General features: G+C 40.8%; 1 protein-coding gene across 2 annotated transcripts in view; it reads right to left on the minus strand.

Annotated features, from left to right (window-relative positions):
* LOC102944282 (arylacetamide deacetylase) overlaps nucleotides 1-12217 on the minus strand; it is a 35914-nt gene extending 23697 nt beyond the window's left edge. The window contains exon 1 of one of the 2 annotated variants that reach the window (XM_007057371.4): nucleotides 12007-12217. In XM_007057371.4, the coding sequence (XP_007057433.1) occupies nucleotides 12007-12144 (138 nt within the window). In that variant the 5' untranslated portion in view covers nucleotides 12145-12217. The remainder of the gene's footprint in view (nucleotides 1-12006) is intronic. The other variant, XM_043522763.1, reaches the window with a different exon arrangement.
* Between the last annotated feature and the right edge of the window lie 6409 nt (nucleotides 12218-18626).

Here is an 18626-nt window from a genome sequence, read left to right on the forward strand (position 1 = left end):
AACTTCCGTGAGTTGCCGGAAGAAAGCCTCATCCACCTCATCCCCCTGGTCCGGTGGTCTATAGCAGAATCCCACCACAACATCACCCTTGTTGCTCACACTTCTAAACTTAATCCAGAGACTCTCAGGTTTTTCTGCAGTTTCATACCGGAGCTCTGAGCAGTCATACTGCTCTCTTACATACAATGCAACTGCCCCACCTTTTCTGCCCTGCCTGTCCTTCCTGAACAGTGTATATCCATCCATGACAGTACTCCAGTCATGTGAGTTATCCCACCAAGTCTCTGTTATTCCAATCACATCATAATTCCTTGACTGTGCCAGGACTTCCAGTTCTCCCTGCTTGTTTCCCAGGTTTCTTGCTTTTGTGTATAAATGCAAACTGAGGGCTGCCGTGAACCGCTGAGGTGAGCAAATCAGCCAATAAGCGCAGGACCCACCAAGGCAGAGGAGGAACTTTGTCACGCTATATAAAAAAATATGTAATGATAATATCTAATGGGGTATTTATTTTACATGAAACAAACTGAGACATTCAAATGGCATGTTAGAGAAGTCAATGTGAGGTGTAAATCTTTGAACTGAATCACTGAAAGTTTTATAAGCCCTGATCAACCATATGTTTGGTGTGTCATGCAGACTAGAATCATTTCATAGGCAGAACTCCCTCACCTTGCCACTGAAGTTCAGGGATTGTAGTGTTGCAGAAGTGTGTACAGCTGTTTTGTACGATTTCTTTCATTGTTATTTCCTTTTAGGGTTTGACCAAGCACAACACCTAGCACAACGTGTCCTGGTCCATAATTAGGGGTCCTAGCGCTACAGTAATACAAACAACAACAAGTGGGTCAAATGACTTTATATTGGTGCAGGATGAGCTACTAAACAAGGACAAAACCATCAAGGAGTGTGATGAGACGTTACATAAAGATTCTGTTCAAAGTTCAAAAGTGGGTGATGGAAAGAGGATGGAAATTTGCAAAGATTTGCAAACATGCAAATTTGGCCAAAAGATCACACTGCAAATGGGCCCACAGAAAGTAACTTGTATGAGAGATTTACTGACTGCAGCTAAACGAGCAGGTTTTCAGCATATGATTCAACATGTCTTACAAAAACTGCTACGACATGAGATTTTTGCACAAAGACACTGGAATTTGCAAGTTGCAAGAAGCCATAAAGGAGACACCCTGTTTTCTCACTGGATGTTGAGAAAGGACACCTCAGATTCTGGCTGGACATTTCAAATCTTTATCAGAACCATGGGTCAGTTTCTGATTAGTCCACATCAGCTTTGCCAAAAAGAGGTCCCAGCAGAAAAATGTACAAAATTCTGTGTTGTTCAATACATCGTGCCCTGAAGCCCGAACATCTGGATGAGAGAGATTGAATAGATCTGTTATTGCCTGGCCAGTGAGAGTGACCCTTCTGTTAACAACTAGTCTTGTTATTGTCTAGAAATTATGCTATATCAAAAGTAACTGAGCACTGAAGATGGGGAAACTCATTACACTACTTAAATTTAGTACTATTTAGCAGAGAAAGTTGTGCTTCCCTGCAGCAAGAGTTACTGCAAGAAACCTTGAGTCTTTCTGTGGGATTTTTGAGGCTGATTTTGGTCAAAAGAACTAACAGCTTCAAAGAGGGAAGGAGCTTTCAATTGGCTTGCAAGCTAGATATTTATCACAATTTGAATCTTTGGGGTAAAGTGGTATAAGAGCTGGCAGTATGGGACACATTCTAGAGCATTTTGATGCTTTTCTACTTTATTACCTGCATATTTTGTTTTTGTTTAATGTGTGATAGTCGTGCACATGCATAAGTGACAACGCTTGGCTGCGAGTATCTCCTTCGCAAGGTAATTTTGAACTGAATTAACATTCTTTGATAATTAAGTAGCTTGTTTAAAGTTCTAGATTCAACTGTAGAACTGTTTGGTTGAACTGACATGAGCCATGCCATCATTCCATTGGTAGATAAACCTGATAGGAATTAAGAAAGGATCCATAGTTCCATGTTAGTACCAACAAATCACCTGCTCAGACTGGTACTGAAGTCACATGGAAGCTTGCCTTTGTAAGAAGATTGTGATAAGGTGCTGAATGAATTAAACTGATTTATTATCACTAAAAGACGTAACATCCCATGTTGAGTTCAGTTTTTGACACTAAACTGTTATCTAACCATTCTTATTTGGCTGTAGGTAATTTCTTGTTTGCTTTAAAAGCTATTTTGTCTAATCAAATAAAAATAATAATGATCCTGCCTGGATCATTACTTAAGCTAAAGATCCAAAGAACAATGGGGAACCTAGTAGAGGTAACTGGTTAATTAAAACTAGTTAACCACTGTGTGTTTTCTCTCACACTCCCCGTACTTCCTATTTCTGTTCTCCAGACTATCCATTTAACACCATATTATTTAACATTTATATTCCAGTCGTATCCCAACGGCCCATCAGCACTAGGGCCATATAGTGCTAGGTGCTGTACAAACATATAGTAGAAAATGGTCCCTGTCCCAAAAAACTTGGAATGTAAACAGACAGTAATGGACAAATTCCTGGTCCACCAGACAACCTGCTCTGCCACAACTAAAGCTAGGTGCTTAAGTTCATGCACCCAAGTTTGAAAATCTGCCATAAATTCAAGAAGGCACATTGAGCTTTAGCATCTATAGGATTTTTTCTTTTAAAAAAAGCATCAAGCATTGTCTGCTAAATCCTTTACACTGCATTTACCTTTAAACCTGGTAGGTTTATTTAAATTGGTTCTGCATTAGATGCCTAAGCAACCTCCTGTTTCTGAAAATTTGTTTAATACTTTAATGAATTTACAACCAAACATAATTACTAACTTCCATTTAATTTCTAGAAATAATCATGTAACTCAACATAAGCCCTGAAAGAGGTGTTAAATTACTACAAGCCAGTTTTACTCAAGGTGATTAGGTGCTTTTGAAAATTTAACGAGGCGGGTGAACACCTAACTCTAGGAGTTAGATGCTTTTGAAAATCCCCCTAGGTGCATATATGCATCTTTCGGTGTCTAAAGGCCTTTACAAATCAGGCCCTGCATCTAAATGCACATATAGTGAAACTGTCCAAGGAGTGCTGAAACACATTCTGTGGAAAGCATCAAAACGGTTGACAGTGGGAAACCTACAACAAAACCGTGCACAGTGATTTGAAGATATGCCTTACAAAGCCAAAGGCAAGTGAATGGGAACATAAAGATATATTTGATTAAGCAGAATGGTAGAACTATGTACACAAAGTTCATTTATTAGTGTTTGAATAATGGTGACACCATAGCAGAATTTTCGGAAGCATTATCAATCCATCGCTAACTTCATGGGAGAAATGTTCAGTCTGAAAATTTAACGCTGACTTCTCTCTGCTGCTCCAAATGTGAAAGAAACATTCTCCTGGCAGGCATGTCATGTTAATGGGAAGCACTGGTATGTCACAATGGAAAAATATCTCCGCCAGCTCTAAACATCAAGCAGCACTTTTAGCTTAAAATGTACCTGCTTCCGTTCTCACCTCTGACACTTGTCCATTTAGTGGAGGTGGTGAGAGGGAAGTGGAGATAAGCATTCACAGACCAATAGATTTGGAATGCCAGAAGGGACCATTATCATCATCTAGTCTGATCTCCTGCACAACGCAGGCCAGAGAACCTTACCCAGTAAGTTCTGCATCAGGCCCATAACTTCTGAGCTATAGCATATCATTTTAGTCAGATAGCCAATAGTGATTTAAAGACTTTGTGATAGTCCCTAGGTAAGTTGTTCCAATGGTTAAGAATTTTTCAAAATACTGCTGTATCACTAGTCTGAATTTCTCTAGCTTCAGCTTCCAACCAGAGACCTCGAGGTGCCGACTTCTGTTGTTGTTTTTTTCAGCTTGTCAAGTACTTTATTACAGTAACAATAATGTTGAGCACTTCTATAGCATTTTCCATCAAAGAACTTGGCAGATGAATCACCGCAGCACCAGCTCAGGATAGGCAAGTACCATACTAAGCTGAGGAAGGAGTAAGCATGAAAGTCAATCTGGAATGTAGTAATATCCAAGCTCCCCAAAACACAAAACAACTCAAGATCTGAAAATCTGTTTCAGAAACAAAGATCTAAATACTTCATATCCAAACTACCCAAACAATAGGAGGTAACTGAGAATAAGAGAATATATCTGTGACTGCTGTTGCAAGTGGTTGTGGGTATATGCCGAATAATTTATATTTTCTATTTGTGTATTTCTACGTAAGTTGAATGTATATTAGGGCTGTCAAGTGATTAAAAAAACTAATTGCAGCACTGTTAAACAATAATAGAATACCATTTATTTAAATATTTTTGGCAGTTTTCTACATTTTCAAATATATTGATTTCAATTACTACACAGAATACAAAGCGTGCAGTCTTCACTTTATATTTATTTTTGATTACAAGTGTTTGCCCTGTAAACAACAAAAGAAATAGTATATTTCAATTCACCTAATACAAGTACTGTAGTGCAATCTCTGTATCATGAAAGTTGAATTTACAAATGTAGAATTATGTACAAAAAATAACTGCATTCAAAAATAAAACGTAAAACTTCAGAACCTACAACTCAGTCCTATTTCAGCCAATCATTTAGACAAACAAGTTTGGTTACAATTTGCAGGAGATAATGCTGCCCACTTCTTGCTTACAGTGTCACCTGAAAGTGAGAACAGGCATTCACATGGAACTGTTGTAGTCGGCATTGCAAGATATTTATGTGCCAGATGCGCTAAAGATTCATATGTCCTTTCATGTTTCAACCACCATTCCAGAGGACATGCGTCCAGGCTGATGGTGGGTTCTGCTCGATAATGATCCAAAGCAGAGCGGACCGATACATGTTCATTATCATCTGAGTCAGATGCCACCAGCAGAAGGTTGATTTTCTTTTTTGGTGGTTCGGGTTCTGTAGTTTCTGCATCAAAGTGTTGCTCTTTTAAGAAACCTGAAAGCATTCTCCACACCTCATCCCTCTCAAATTTTGGAAGGCACTTCAGATTCTTAAACCTTGGGTCGAGTGCTGTATCTATCCGTAGAAATCTCACATTGGTACCTCCTCTGTGTTTTGTCAAATCTGCAGTGAAAGTGTTCTTAAAACCAACAATATGCTGGGTTATCATCCGAGACTGCTATAACATGAAATATATGGCAGAATGCGGGTAAAACACAGAGCAGGAGACATACAATTCTCCCCCAAGGAGTTCAGTTACAAATTTAATTAACACATTATTTTTTTAATGAGTGTCATCAGCATGGAAGCATGTCCTCTGGAATGGTGGCCAAAGCATGAAGAGGCATACGAATGTTTAACATATCTGGCACATAAATACCTTGCAATGCTGGCTATAAAAGTGCCATGTGAATGCCTGTCTCACTTTCTGGGGACACTGTAAATAAGAAGCAGGCAGCAGTATCTCCCTTAAATATAAACAAACTTGTTTGTCTTAGCAATTGGCTGAACAAGAAGTAGGACTGAGTGGAATTGTAGGCGCTAAAGTTTTACATTGTTTTGTTTTTGAGTGCAGTTATGTAACAAAAAAAATCTACATTTGTAAGTTATACTTTCACAATAAAGAGATTGCACTACAGTACTTTCATGAGGTGAACTGAAAAATACTATTTCTTTTGCTTATCATTTTTACAGTGCAAATATGTGTAATAAAAATAATAATATAAAGTGAGCACTGTACACTTTGTATTCTGTGTTGTAATAGAAATCAATATATTTGAAAATGTAGAAAAAAATCCAAAAATATTGAATAAATGTCAACTGGTGTTCTATTGTTTAACAGTGCAATTAATCGTGATTAATTTTTTTAATCGCAGTTAATATTTTGAGTTAATTGTGTGAGTTAACTCTGATTAATTGACAGCCCTAATGTATATATACACAGAATCTTACCCACCCACCCCTACATTGTATAGTCATACACATTACACAGTTTATATGAATACTCCACCCTTTTATTACTCTCCCTAAAACTAAATACAGTTGGCCAAATTGATCACTGGTGTAACTCTATTAATGTACTAAAAATCTGGCCTATCATATGTTCTTGAGAATTTTTCTTAGGTTCAGGGCTGTGAACTTTCTGTTCCTTGTTGATGTTTTTTTAAATCCCAAGAAGTGTTCAGCCTTTTTACTGAATTTTAATTGTCAATCCACTTCCTCAGGTTTCAAGAGATATCAGTTTAAAATGTCACTTCTATCCCTACTACTATTGTAACACCAGAGATTTCTATAACTGGCAGATAAGAAAAAATTTCCTCCATTTTTGCAGTTTGTTTACTTTGTCCATTTGACAGCACTTTCTGTATAGTTACTCTCGCAATTTGCCATGAATAGTAAATTGATTTTCCTCTTTTGGTGTGGGTTTTTCCACACAGCAACAGGGAAGAGAAAAATATTTTTAAAAACAGGGAACTCTGATTATAAAACACCTAAAATTGCCATGTGTACTGCCCAAAAGAGCTTTTAACTGTTCCGGTTCTTTCTCACTGAAAAGACTTCAAGTTCAAGGTGTCCCTTTAAGATGAAATCCACGTAGCTGAATAAGCAGTCAATTTACCAAAAAGACTGATGAGAACTCAGCATAAAGGACATTCTAATGTCCAGCGCGGGGGGGAATCCAGAGTCCTGAAGGCAAGAAAAATGTTTGACAAAGTGTAGATTACTCAGGCAACAAAGAAACTCCTCTTTATCGAAATATTTTACAACACTTTATACTGCTTACACACATTGACTTAACCCTTGTATACAATCATTTCATTACACAGAGAGAAAACACTCGCAGAGCCCTGTGTAGCCATACACCACACCCCATCTTTCCAGTGTGTTCCCAGAGATCAGACCCCAGTTCTGCTATGAAATAACTTAGAACTGGAAGACTATTCTTGGTATTAACATATAAATGAGCAAACTAAGGTCCATCATCTTGTAATCAGCACCACACAGTTGGAACCCTGTGACCAAAGAGAGCCCCACTGAAATCAGTGGGACTCTGGACAGACATGTGCCTGCTAGTTTGGATCCACTCACAAGATGGAGGTGTAAACCTCCCCCTTTACTTCAGAATTCTTGTATCCATTGCAGCATCCTTTCCAGACTCAAAAGTAGTGGAGAGTGGAACTCAATGGTATTGGTTTTAAAGCTCAACAGCATGCCATATCAACGTGTCCAGGTAAAAGTGAAGCTGACTATATATTGCATCCACACTCGGGAACAGACTTCAGTGTATCAATGCTAATTTACATCATCTGAGGATCTGGCCCTTGAAATCTGAAACCAGGGAAATCTTTGCGGGTGGGCTTGGAAAGCACAGGCAACACTCCCCATGATATTTGTAAGGAAGAGAGAAAACACTTAAGTTTGCAGTTTCACAGCTTCATTTGCCCTTTTATCTTGGTATTTGATGCAATTTTTGTTTGTTTTTTTTAAATCAAAACAAGAGATTGGAAGACTCAAAAGACATGCAGCCTTTCAAATTAGATCACCTCTTCACATTCAGACCCATAATTAAGTGACCACAAATCATTCCCATCTGGTCACATGGCAGTTCAGCAGCACATGCTAAGTGATCTTGGTGGGGATTTTTGGTATTAACCCTAAAGGAAAAACAGGAATACATAAAAAAGACTTTTCTATGGATTGCCTCTTTATTCAGAATGACTGGAATACGACATTCTTCCAGTACAAAGCATCCAATCCTGCTGTTGGTCATCTCTAGAGAACCAAAACACAACAGTGCTAAAGGCTGCTTTTGACACCAAGCATAGAGTATTATTCATCAGAGCAAGTGATTATTCTTGAGTTCATAGTAAACAGGAGACCTAATCTCAAAAACCACCATCACAAGTGGAACCCTTGCTGAGAGTCTGATCAATAAAGCCAAGGATTGAGTACAATAACTTACCATCTGGCTTCTAGTGTTTCCCATCCAGAACAGGTTTAAGACACTTTGGGCCAGTTTCAGATCTAATTTATACTGGTATAAATCCAGAGAAACTATCAGAGTCAGAGGAGTTCCTCCAGCTTTGCACTGCTGTTTGTGAGATCATAATCTGGCCAATTGATGTGACGAAATTTGCACAATTGGTGCCAGCACTGTACCAATTCTATGGAGAAAAGACTTCAGTCTCAAGTGCAGTTAATGCAACATCCTTCAGAAGTACCAATTCCACTTTAAAAATGAAAAGAAGACACTGCTGTAGTTGTAACAATGCATCTTCTCTCCAATTTATAGGGGCTCGACCCTGTTAAAGTCCAGGAGAGTTCAATGGAAGCAGGATCATGCACTGGATGCACACAACTCCCACAGAGATTAATAGGAGTTACGCATGTGCATGAATTTCTTGCAGACTAGACCCAGTAATGCTGTCAAACAAGTACTTGCCAAAAAACTGAGAACGTATTACCAGAGCTTGTTCAGACAATGCTGCCAACTCTACAGCTGCAGGGTGTTCTTGGTGTCCTGCTCAGACAGGTTCAAGTACTAGTGTGATGTTTGATAGCTGTGTTATAGCAATGCACACTGTGTTGTATGCGCCATTTCATTGTGACAAAACTCTGTCATAATAATAACTTGAGTCCATTTTAAAGAGCTCTCCCTTTTATCATTTCCTGGGCTGGGGTATATTGCAGGCTTCTCCTCTTCTGGTTTAACATTAAACCTTTACCAACAACTCCCTCAATTCCCCTCAAAACCACATATACATCTGTATTAGACACATTACTTATGGCCTATCATCACATACTCTACAAGTCTGGGATAGGTTAGAGGTGAACGATGTTACTCAAGAAGTTTTGCCCATCCAATCCAACGAATTTGCAAGCGGATCACGATTTGCTTCAGCTGGGCCTGCATATTGCAACATACGTGTAACTATGCACTAAATTCTAGAATTATATATATTTCCTTTGTCCCTGCTGAGGTCTCATGAGTTATAAACTTTTAAAACAATCCTGTTTCTCACTCTATTTTTCCTAGCACATCTGACAAAAGTGACGAGACAAGTAATAATTAGGCTATGTATTGTATGTCAGAAATGGTATAGAAATCAATTAGTGTGTGTGAGAAATTGTTTCCACTTGAAAAAGCCATGGTACGTTTTTCTGTTACAACATTATAAACATCTCTACATTTTAAGTACTGTTCAAACTAACTGTTTAATCCACAGTGCTCCTGAGAGGCTGATAGGATGCCTATTGTACAGATGGGGGAACTGAAGCATAGACAGATTAACCCATGATTTGCCCAAGGCTACCTAGTGAGTCAGCAGCAGAACCAGGATTAAAACTCAGGCTCTCCAGACTCTCAGAACTCTAGACCATGCTGCTTTTTTCATTTTATTACACAGTATTCATTCACACTCAGGGCCCATGCAGAGTTGTTGAAATCATCCATGTCACATTGTGTAATCATCAACTTTACAAAGAGCTCTGTGCAGAGTTTTAGGGCACACCCATAGAACATTCTACTGGAAAGAATTTCATTGTAAATATTGAGTGAATACATTACTTATAAAAGCAAAGAGCCAAACATACTTGCAAACACTATTCGAACTTCACCATTAAGCTCAGTTAATGCCCATCTGCCCTGACTTTCACTACCTGACATTCCACTCTTGGGCATCTTGAACTGAAACAATCAAGCATGTCAGTATCTCGCCCTGGAAACAAACTCATACCGTAATGTGTTTCTGCCCACAAACTTTGTTTCACACACTCACACCCTGGACACAACTGTTTCCCTGTGATATTAGTAATCTTACCCAAATTGGTAAGGACCAACTCCCTCAGACACAGAATCACATCCTATGCATCTTACTTCACTTAATAGACAGTACAGTATGTCCAGTCTGTGTTTTAAAGGAGATAATTAGACCCTTAGTCTTAGCTTTTCACAATGGGCCCTGTTAAGTAGCCTCTCACTTCTTTATTTACTTGGACACAAAGAATACTTTCAATAGTATGTCTGGGGACTGGATGTTAGTTTTCCCCGCTCTTTCTTAGCCCTCACCAATCAGACCTCAAACTCACCTGGCACATGACAAACAAACGTAGGGTGATCAGACGTCCCAATATTTGGGGCTTTGTCTTATATAGGCAACTATAGCCCATCCCATCCCCTGGGGGGGAAAGTGTCCCAATTTTTCACACTTGCTATCTGGTCACCCCAAACAAAACCCATAATGAAATTATACCATAGCAACTACTTTAAAATTTGAAGTTTTGCAGCCATCCTAGTCAGTCCCTCCAGCATGGGGGATAACTTGAAATCTGCTCACACTGGATTTTTTACTGCAGGGTGTGAGGGGTGTGTCTCTCTCTAATGGAGGTTTTCAGGCTTGCAAAGTCCAAAGGCAAAGGAGAGTTATCCTGCACACAGACGCGATTTGGAACCGATCCAACAATCTAGTGCAGGATGAGTGAGATACAGAGACCAAAACAAAAGCCCATCAAAGAGCAGATCCCAGTTTATTTATAAATTAACTAAATGATTGTTTTCCCCCTCCTAGATCCCACAACTCACTTCCCAACTAACACCAATAGGAGACCGCCCACCACCCCAAAAACCTATTCTCCCATGCCAAAGTGCTCAAAATTGGACAATGATTTGGGGTGAACAAATCCAGACACGCAGGGCTTAGTTTTCAGAGAGAAGCACTCTCAGCTCCTAGGGAAGTCAATGAAAGAGGTGGATGCCCGGCACTTCTGCAAATCATACCCAAGCATCTCAAGCTGGACAGCAAAGAGCTGAGACAAAGAGCCCCCCTCCCCGAAATAAGAGCACTCCTGAAACTTGAGCCCTGGTGTTTACAGCCTCAGCCGAGCAACCCTTCAGTTTCACCTTTCAAGCTAAGTTCGTAACCTCCCCCGCTCCATGTTTACCATAGACAGAGCAATACCTCCCCCCTCCCCCCCCCCAACAACCACCACCACCTTCATAGCTAGCTCCGACAAAAGTGTGTAACAAAAGATCAACATTGCTGCAGCCTCTGCTGATTAGCAAATGCAGGCTGCGTTTTAGGCAAGGGGGAGCTTGAGTATATCAGAAGTTTAAGATGTATGTGTCTTAAACCGTTCCACGCACAATACTTCTCCAGGGCTGACTACCCAGAGCTGGAAACTACAGCCTTGTTTATTCATACAGGGAGAAAAAGCCCTGTTAAGTATACGCGGTGTACATGGCAAGAGTTAGTGATGACTGCATAGCATATGACTAAAATGAAGCCCCAAATGTAATAAACAGAGACAAACGCATAGGTGTACATATTTAAATGTGCCCTGTATAGCCATTATAGCCACGCTACTCTACCAATCATTTCCAGAAGGCTGTACGCAGTTCTGTGCTGCTGAGTCAGCCACCTCTCCCGTTATCACACAAGATTACAATTAGACCTTGCATCAGTACCCAGGGAAAGTGATTAGAAAGTCTAAGAGCTTTATATGTGATTGATTACATTAGCACTTCTATAATTAGCTGGTGTTTATTCATCACCTCACCCCTGCGCGCGTGGACTATCTAAATCCCCAATGATGTACCATATTTAAATGCACCTCTCGCTTTCCTTCCTCCGAAGTCTGACACAATATTTCTAGTTAGGCTCAAGAGAGAAGAAAAAACAAACAGCAACAATTTAGCTATACAGGATTGTAGAGTAAATTGCAAATCAACTACAAGTTTGAACTGCCTCATCTGCATTCAAATTAATATATTTCTGTTATTGTATATACTTATGTTCGTAGATTTCATTTTTCTCTAATAGTTTATTTAGTGTCAGGGTTAAAGTTCCTTGCTTGGTTTCAGATATTCTTAGATATAATTTTGGATATTACTTAACCAGACACTGATATTATTCTTTGATCTGTATTTTTCTTTTCTCCACATTAATACATTACTTGAACTCAATTTCATACATAAGCACCTGGAGTAAATAAAATTCTAAACTTACCACATGTGCTACACTTCTAAAGCCAGCATTTATGAGCATCAGTTTCCAGCGTTCCTCAATAGTCTCTGGAACGGGTGTGTAAACATAATATGCGACCAGAACAGACGCCAAAAGAAGGCACAGGGATTTAGTTCCCATGTTCTACTATCCACTTCTTTCAAGACTGATCAGAGTAAACGTTCTCACTGACTCTTAACAGTTGCAAATCAGCACACACTGATAGGGCAAAGTTAATCTGTCGTTATTTTTGGATCACGCCCAGGAGGTGAATTCTCATCCGATCACCCTGAACAGAGGTCATTCTGCTACGCAGAGGGGAAACGTGTGTTTAAGCGGAAAGCATTCAGCTCCAATATTTAAATGTAAGGATTAAACATCAAAGTAAATACATGGATATCACGCAGGGGCTTTTCTAACAAGAACCACAGCTCTGAAAGAATGGAGAGGAAAATGCAGTTACAAAAATAAGTACGGAGTGCAGCATATGAATTAAGAGCTGCAGCAAAAAAGCCCCTGGAAGGTCCACCTGTCTGATAAGTTTGTTCTTCATCACTATGCAGGGAGCTTGAAATAAATGCAAACACTTGTCCCACTTGTAGAGATATAGAATTTACTGGTTTCAGAGTGGTAGTGGTGTTAGTCTGTATCAGCAGAAAGAACAAGGAGTACTTGTGGCACCTTAGAGACTAACAAATTTATTTGAGCATAAGCTTTCCTGGGCTAAAACCCACTTCATCAGATGCATGCAGTGGAAAATACAGTAGGAAGATATATATACACAGAGAAAATGAAAAAATGGGGGTTGCCATAGCAACTCTCAACAAGACCAATCCATTAAGGTGGGCTATTATCAGCAGGAGGGGGAAAAAAAACTTTTGTAGTGATCATCAGGATGGCCCATTTCCAACAGTTGACAAGAAGATATGAGTAACAGTAGGGGAAAAATTAGCATGGGGAAATAGTTTTTAGTTAGTGTAAGGACTCATCCACTCCCAGTCTTTATTCAAGCCTAATTTAATGGTGTCCAGTTTGCAAATTAATTCCAGTTCTGCTATTTCTTGTTTGTCTGTTTTTGAAGTTTTTTTGTTGAATAATTGCAACTTTTAAGTCTGTAATTAAGTGTCCAGGGAGGTTTAAGTGTTCTCCAACTGGTTTTTGAATGTTATAACTCTTGACATCTGATTTGTGTCCATTTATTCTTTTGTGTAGAGACTGTCCAGTTTGGCCAATGTACATGGCAGAGGGGCATGCCTCCCTGGACACTCAACTACAGACCTAAAAGTCACAATTATTCAATAAAAAAACTTCAAAAACAGACTCCAATAAGAAACAGCAGAACTGGAATTAATCTGCAAACAGGACACCATTAAATTAGGCTTGAATAAAGACTGGGAGTGGATGAGTCCTTACACAAACTAAAAACTATTTCCCCATGCTAATTTCCCCCCTACTGTTACTCACACCTTCTTGTTAACTGTTTGAAATGGGCCATCCTGAGTATCACTACAAAAGTTTTTTTTTCTCCTGCTGATAATAGCCCTCCTTAATCGATTGGTCTCATGAAGAGTTGGTATGGCAACCCCATTTTTTTCATGTTCTCTGTGTGTGTATATATATATATATATATATATATGTATCTTCCAACTGTATTTTCCACTGCATGTATCTGATGAAGTGGGCTTTTGCCCACAAAAGCTTATGCTCAAATAGAATTTACCGTAACAGATCAAACCATGCATCCTTCTAGTCTAGTATTCCCTTTCCGGCAGTGGTCAATACCTTAGACTTCAAGGAAGGCGACGCCCTCATCTCTCTCACCCCTCCCCCAACAACAACAACAACAACAAAGCAGCAAGCCAACTGTGCAGTAATTTACTTGGCAGAAATAAAATCCTTCCTGGCTCATGCAGACAATCAATTTAGTCCTTGACATGATTAGATTTAATTGCCTCGATTATTTTAGTTTGAAAGTTGCATGGCTACAGATATTACTTACAAAAATATTCAGCTACTTTAAATTTCCATGATATTCAATTTAGTAGATTCTTGTTGCAATGAACACATGTGGACACTATTGGGAAATATAAACTTTTGTCTGCTCAAGATCAAAACAGCTCTGAAATGAAAATGTATGTTCCAAATGAAACCCCTTCCATGAAAATCACCTATGTGCAGAGGAACAGCATGGGATTCTACATACCACTTAGCACCTTTGAAATCAGAGCTCAGATCTAAATCAGGAGTGAGTATAGGCTTGACAACCAGGTTTACTAGCAGGAAGCTAAAGAAGCTTGCATGCCATCTGCATCATCTCGCCACAGGGGAAGACAATCTGTAGAGCTACAGTGATAGATCCACAATTGGATTCACCACTCAGCATCCTGCGATGGAATCATAGAAGATTAGGGTTGGAAGAGACCTCAGGACGTCATCTAGTCCAACCCTTTCCTAATATCCAACCTAGACCTCCCCCAGTGCAACTTGAAACCATTGCTCCTTGTTCTGTCATCTGCCACCACTGAGAACAGCCAAGCTCCATCCTTTTTGAAACACCACTTCTGGTAGTTGAAGGCTGCTATCAAATCCCCCCTCACTCTTCTCTTCTGCAGACTAAACAAGCCCAGGTCCCTCAGCCTCTCCTCGTAAGTCATGTGCCCCAGCCCCCTGATCATTTTTGTTGCCCTCTGCTGGACTCTCCCCACTTTGCCCACATCCTTTCTGTGGTGGGGGGCCCAAAACTGGACGCAATACTCCAGATGTGGCCTCACCAGTGCCAAATAGAAGAGAATAATCACTTCCCTCAATCTGCTGGCAACATTCCTACTAATGCAGCCCAATATGCCATTAGCCTTCTTGGCAAAAAGGGCACACTGCTGACTCATCCCCAGGTCCTTCTCTGCGGAACTGCTGCTTAGCCAGTTGTTGTGTAGGGGAAAATGTGTAGGGGGGAAAGAAGAGCAGAAGTTGTTCTTTACACAAATGGGATGTCGCTCTTAAGATAGCTCTAAACAGCTTTAGCTTCTGTTCCAGTCCTGGGCAAAATAAAGTACAGAATGTCGCACATTAGTTTTAAGTTAAATTAACTCTTAAATCTCAAAGCAGTGTGTGTTCAGGTCATATAGTTAGATTTTTTTTTTTTAATCTGAGCCAGTTGCGTGAGACCTTGTACATTCTGTAACTACTAATTTGTAGTATCCTGGACATCTATATCTGTAGATATCAGCATATCTATATCCTGGATAGTCCAAGGGTTGTGTTTGAATCTGTTGATAGATACCACCTCATTATCTGCAGTTAATTATATTGAGTACAGATTACTTTGCTTCAGTGGGTGGATATTTATTTTTCCATTTCTTCACAGAACTATTTTGCCATGGTCAGTTCCCGAGTTAACCACATCCTACGGACCTACCATATTTCTGTTAAGATGGAATGATCAACTAAGGAGGATGCAGTTTTGTGACTCCCATGTGGGCCTCAGAATTAAAGCATCTCTCCCCAAATTTCTGGATCTCTTCACAACTACATAAACATAAGAAGGAAACATATTGCAAGAAGCCAGCTGACTCATTACCCGGCACTGTTTAACTCCCTCCTCATCCACCTCCATAAACCCAGAGTACAAGAAAGTGAAGTATAGCCTAGCTCAGGCAAAGGAAAAATACTGAGGCTGTGTAAGGGCAGAGGAGGCAGGCTAGAGGCAGGAGCCTGGTAGCTGACTGTGGACAGAAAGGCTGGTTGTAGGCAGCTAGGAAGGCCAAGAGCTGGGCAGAGACACACCTTGTTGCTATCAGGGGGCATCAGACTGCAGGCAGGCAGGACAGTATATAGAGATTACCAGATGACACAATTATCCTTATACCCCTCTACTGGAATGCCCCTAGAGGCTGGTTAGGAGCTGTTATTTTGGTCTTCATTGTATTGTAACAAAATCACTGCACTTAGGGCATTTGTAGATTTTACTTCAGGCAGTCCTAGTAAAGGAATCCTTTTATTTGAGGCATATGGATGTTTATGCACGGCTTTGTAGGGCTGCATGCGTGAAGTTTAATGCAAATTATTTAATGAGATATTTGCATACTCACAAATATATTATTGTATTTTTTTTAAAACAGTATTGAAACTTCTGGACGCCATTTGGCACATACATTAGAGTTGTGAAATCATGATACATACAAGGTATCTATCATGAGAAAGAGGTGAAGCAATGCCAAAATAAACATATCTTAACATGTAGACTCATCCCATATACTCATCATTCACTGTGTTACTCTTGAATGTCTTTTGTACCTGCATTTATCACTTGCTTATATCCTTCTAACATCTGCCCTCATCATTCCCACCTTCATGTTGTACAGTTTCTCATTGTTTTATTCTTTCTATTCGTTCAGGAAGAGTAGAGAATTTAAGTTTGTTTGCATTAGAAAATAATAAAAGTTTGTGAGCCATTCAGTGTGACCTCTGTTGTACCTTCTGCATTTTTACAACATGCTTTCACTGATGCCACTCTGGAAGAGGAGGAAAGAAAATGCGGCACACTGGTATTTGGATTAAAAGTCAAGGTTGCAACTTTTATTGAGATAAAATTACTCAAGCTGCACTTTTGCCCAGCATCCAGAATTCCCTTCTGTAGAAGCTATTTACTCCACCACGTGCCCTTGATTCTAAAGGCAGAAAACATCCAAGCTACAACTCCCAAACCAAATCAGTATGGTGAGGAACAGGTTTTCTCAAGGAATAGAGTTGTGCCTGATGGTAACATACTCCACCACTCCTCCATGCCTTTTATCCATTGACCTTGGGACTTCTGTTCCCAAATATGTTAAGAATTGTGGAAAAGGAATCCATGCCTTGTCATCCTCTGCTTAAGGGCTTCCTGCCACAGGAACATCAGCAAACTGCTGGATCCTTACTTTCCAAATCCTGCCAGGTAACCCAAATGGGAAACAAACTTCTGGAAGAAAATATATTGGCGGGGCTGTACAATGAATGACCATCATCCACCCTAAATTGTAGGTGATTGTACAACATGTAACTCACAACATAGATCCAAGGAGCTACGACTGTCATCTCACTTAGATTTATCTTCACTTCTCTATCATCATTGCAAGAATAAGTTGGGCAGCAGCAGGATTGCACCCGATACCTGGTGCTTTCAACAGTTAGAGGTTTCTCTTAAGTTGAATCATCATATTAACTTGTGCTTCCCACTAACTTATCCCGCTCTGATGAATAATTAAACAGATGGCGGACCCAAACTTTCAAGGGGAAACAATGTTGTGAGCTAGTCCTACAGTATACCCCACAACAGCTTAACCAAATCTATGTAGCATCCAGTGCTTACTGGGATCTTTGGTCTTCATTTTCCCAGTTGGGTCTCAAGTAAAGCTGATCCTTTGGTCACAGACCCAAACCCTGGAAGAGGAAATGGGAATATCCAAACCAACCTAGTAGCATGGGAAGGGTCCATGTGAGCCAGTATCAGGATCTGCCTCTGTCCCCTGGATACCAACCCTCCTCTCAGGGGGCCCTGGAAAAGCAACCTCCTCCTTTTGAAGAAAGAAAAAAAGTTTATGGTGGGAGAGAAGATGGCAGCCAAGTACAAGTCACCGGCACCAATCCATGAGTTGCAACAAAGTTGGTCCCTGGGGAGGGGAGAGATTCTTGTTAACAAGGGGACACTAAGAGCACGTGGTTGTCTTCTCCAGTGCTATACAAATGTTCTTAATTTGGCCCTACTTACTCAGAGTTTTTTCAGTGCTATCCTGTAAGTTTTAGGATTTTATCTACCCCTACCTCTGATATCTCTCTCCTAATCAGAGTTTTCAAGCGTATGTTCATTGAGGGCCCAGTAACGATACCCTCATTATTAGAATCTGACCCCCAGTGAGTATTGTCCTACCTCATATGTTACCCTGGAATTCATTAGGCTACGGGGGGCATATCTCAGTGCTCATGTTGCACTCCCAGTCAGTACCTGACCCAAGCCGGGGAAGCTAATGATCCAACCATCGGACTATAGTGAGGCCGAGTGGCCTCCCTCCAAGCGGGAGAGCGAGGGTCCACTACACTCCCCTTGGTGGGTAGAGCCTATCCTTCCCCACCCCTCTCACCGGAAGTGCGGGGCAGGGATAAGAGGAAGGCCCTGCAGCCCAGTTGGGGTGGAATCCCCAGAGGAGAGAGACGCTCCTGACATACTCAGGAGGGGAACCTACACCCGGCTGTCTCATAGCTGCAGAAGTGGGAGACCCCGACGAGGAGTGGCCTGAACTACTGGCCGCAGCGTACCCCAAGGAGCCCTGGAAGCAAGAGGTACCAAACCCTGGGGAGGCAGGAAGTGGCCCAAGGGCAGCCACGGAGCAACCGGCTGAGGAGCCAGGTGTGGCCGAGTCAGCGTGTTGCGGCTGCATCCCCGCCTACACAGGGGCAGCCAATCCTGCCTCTGCCAGGCCCCTGGGCTGGGACGCGGTGGAGTAGGGTGGGCCTGTGTCCCCCTGCCATCCCACGTTGGGGTGGCCTACCCCCTACACTGTGCAGGGAAGCTCCTGCTCTGAAGAAGGAGCCTCCCTTATCAGCTCCTTATAGACTGTTGCTTTGCTGGCTGCCTGAGCCCCTCCCAG

Source organism: Chelonia mydas, chromosome 9, assembly GCF_015237465.2.
Source record: "Chelonia mydas isolate rCheMyd1 chromosome 9, rCheMyd1.pri.v2, whole genome shotgun sequence".
In the NCBI taxonomy this organism is placed as follows: domain Eukaryota; kingdom Metazoa; phylum Chordata; order Testudines; family Cheloniidae; genus Chelonia; species Chelonia mydas.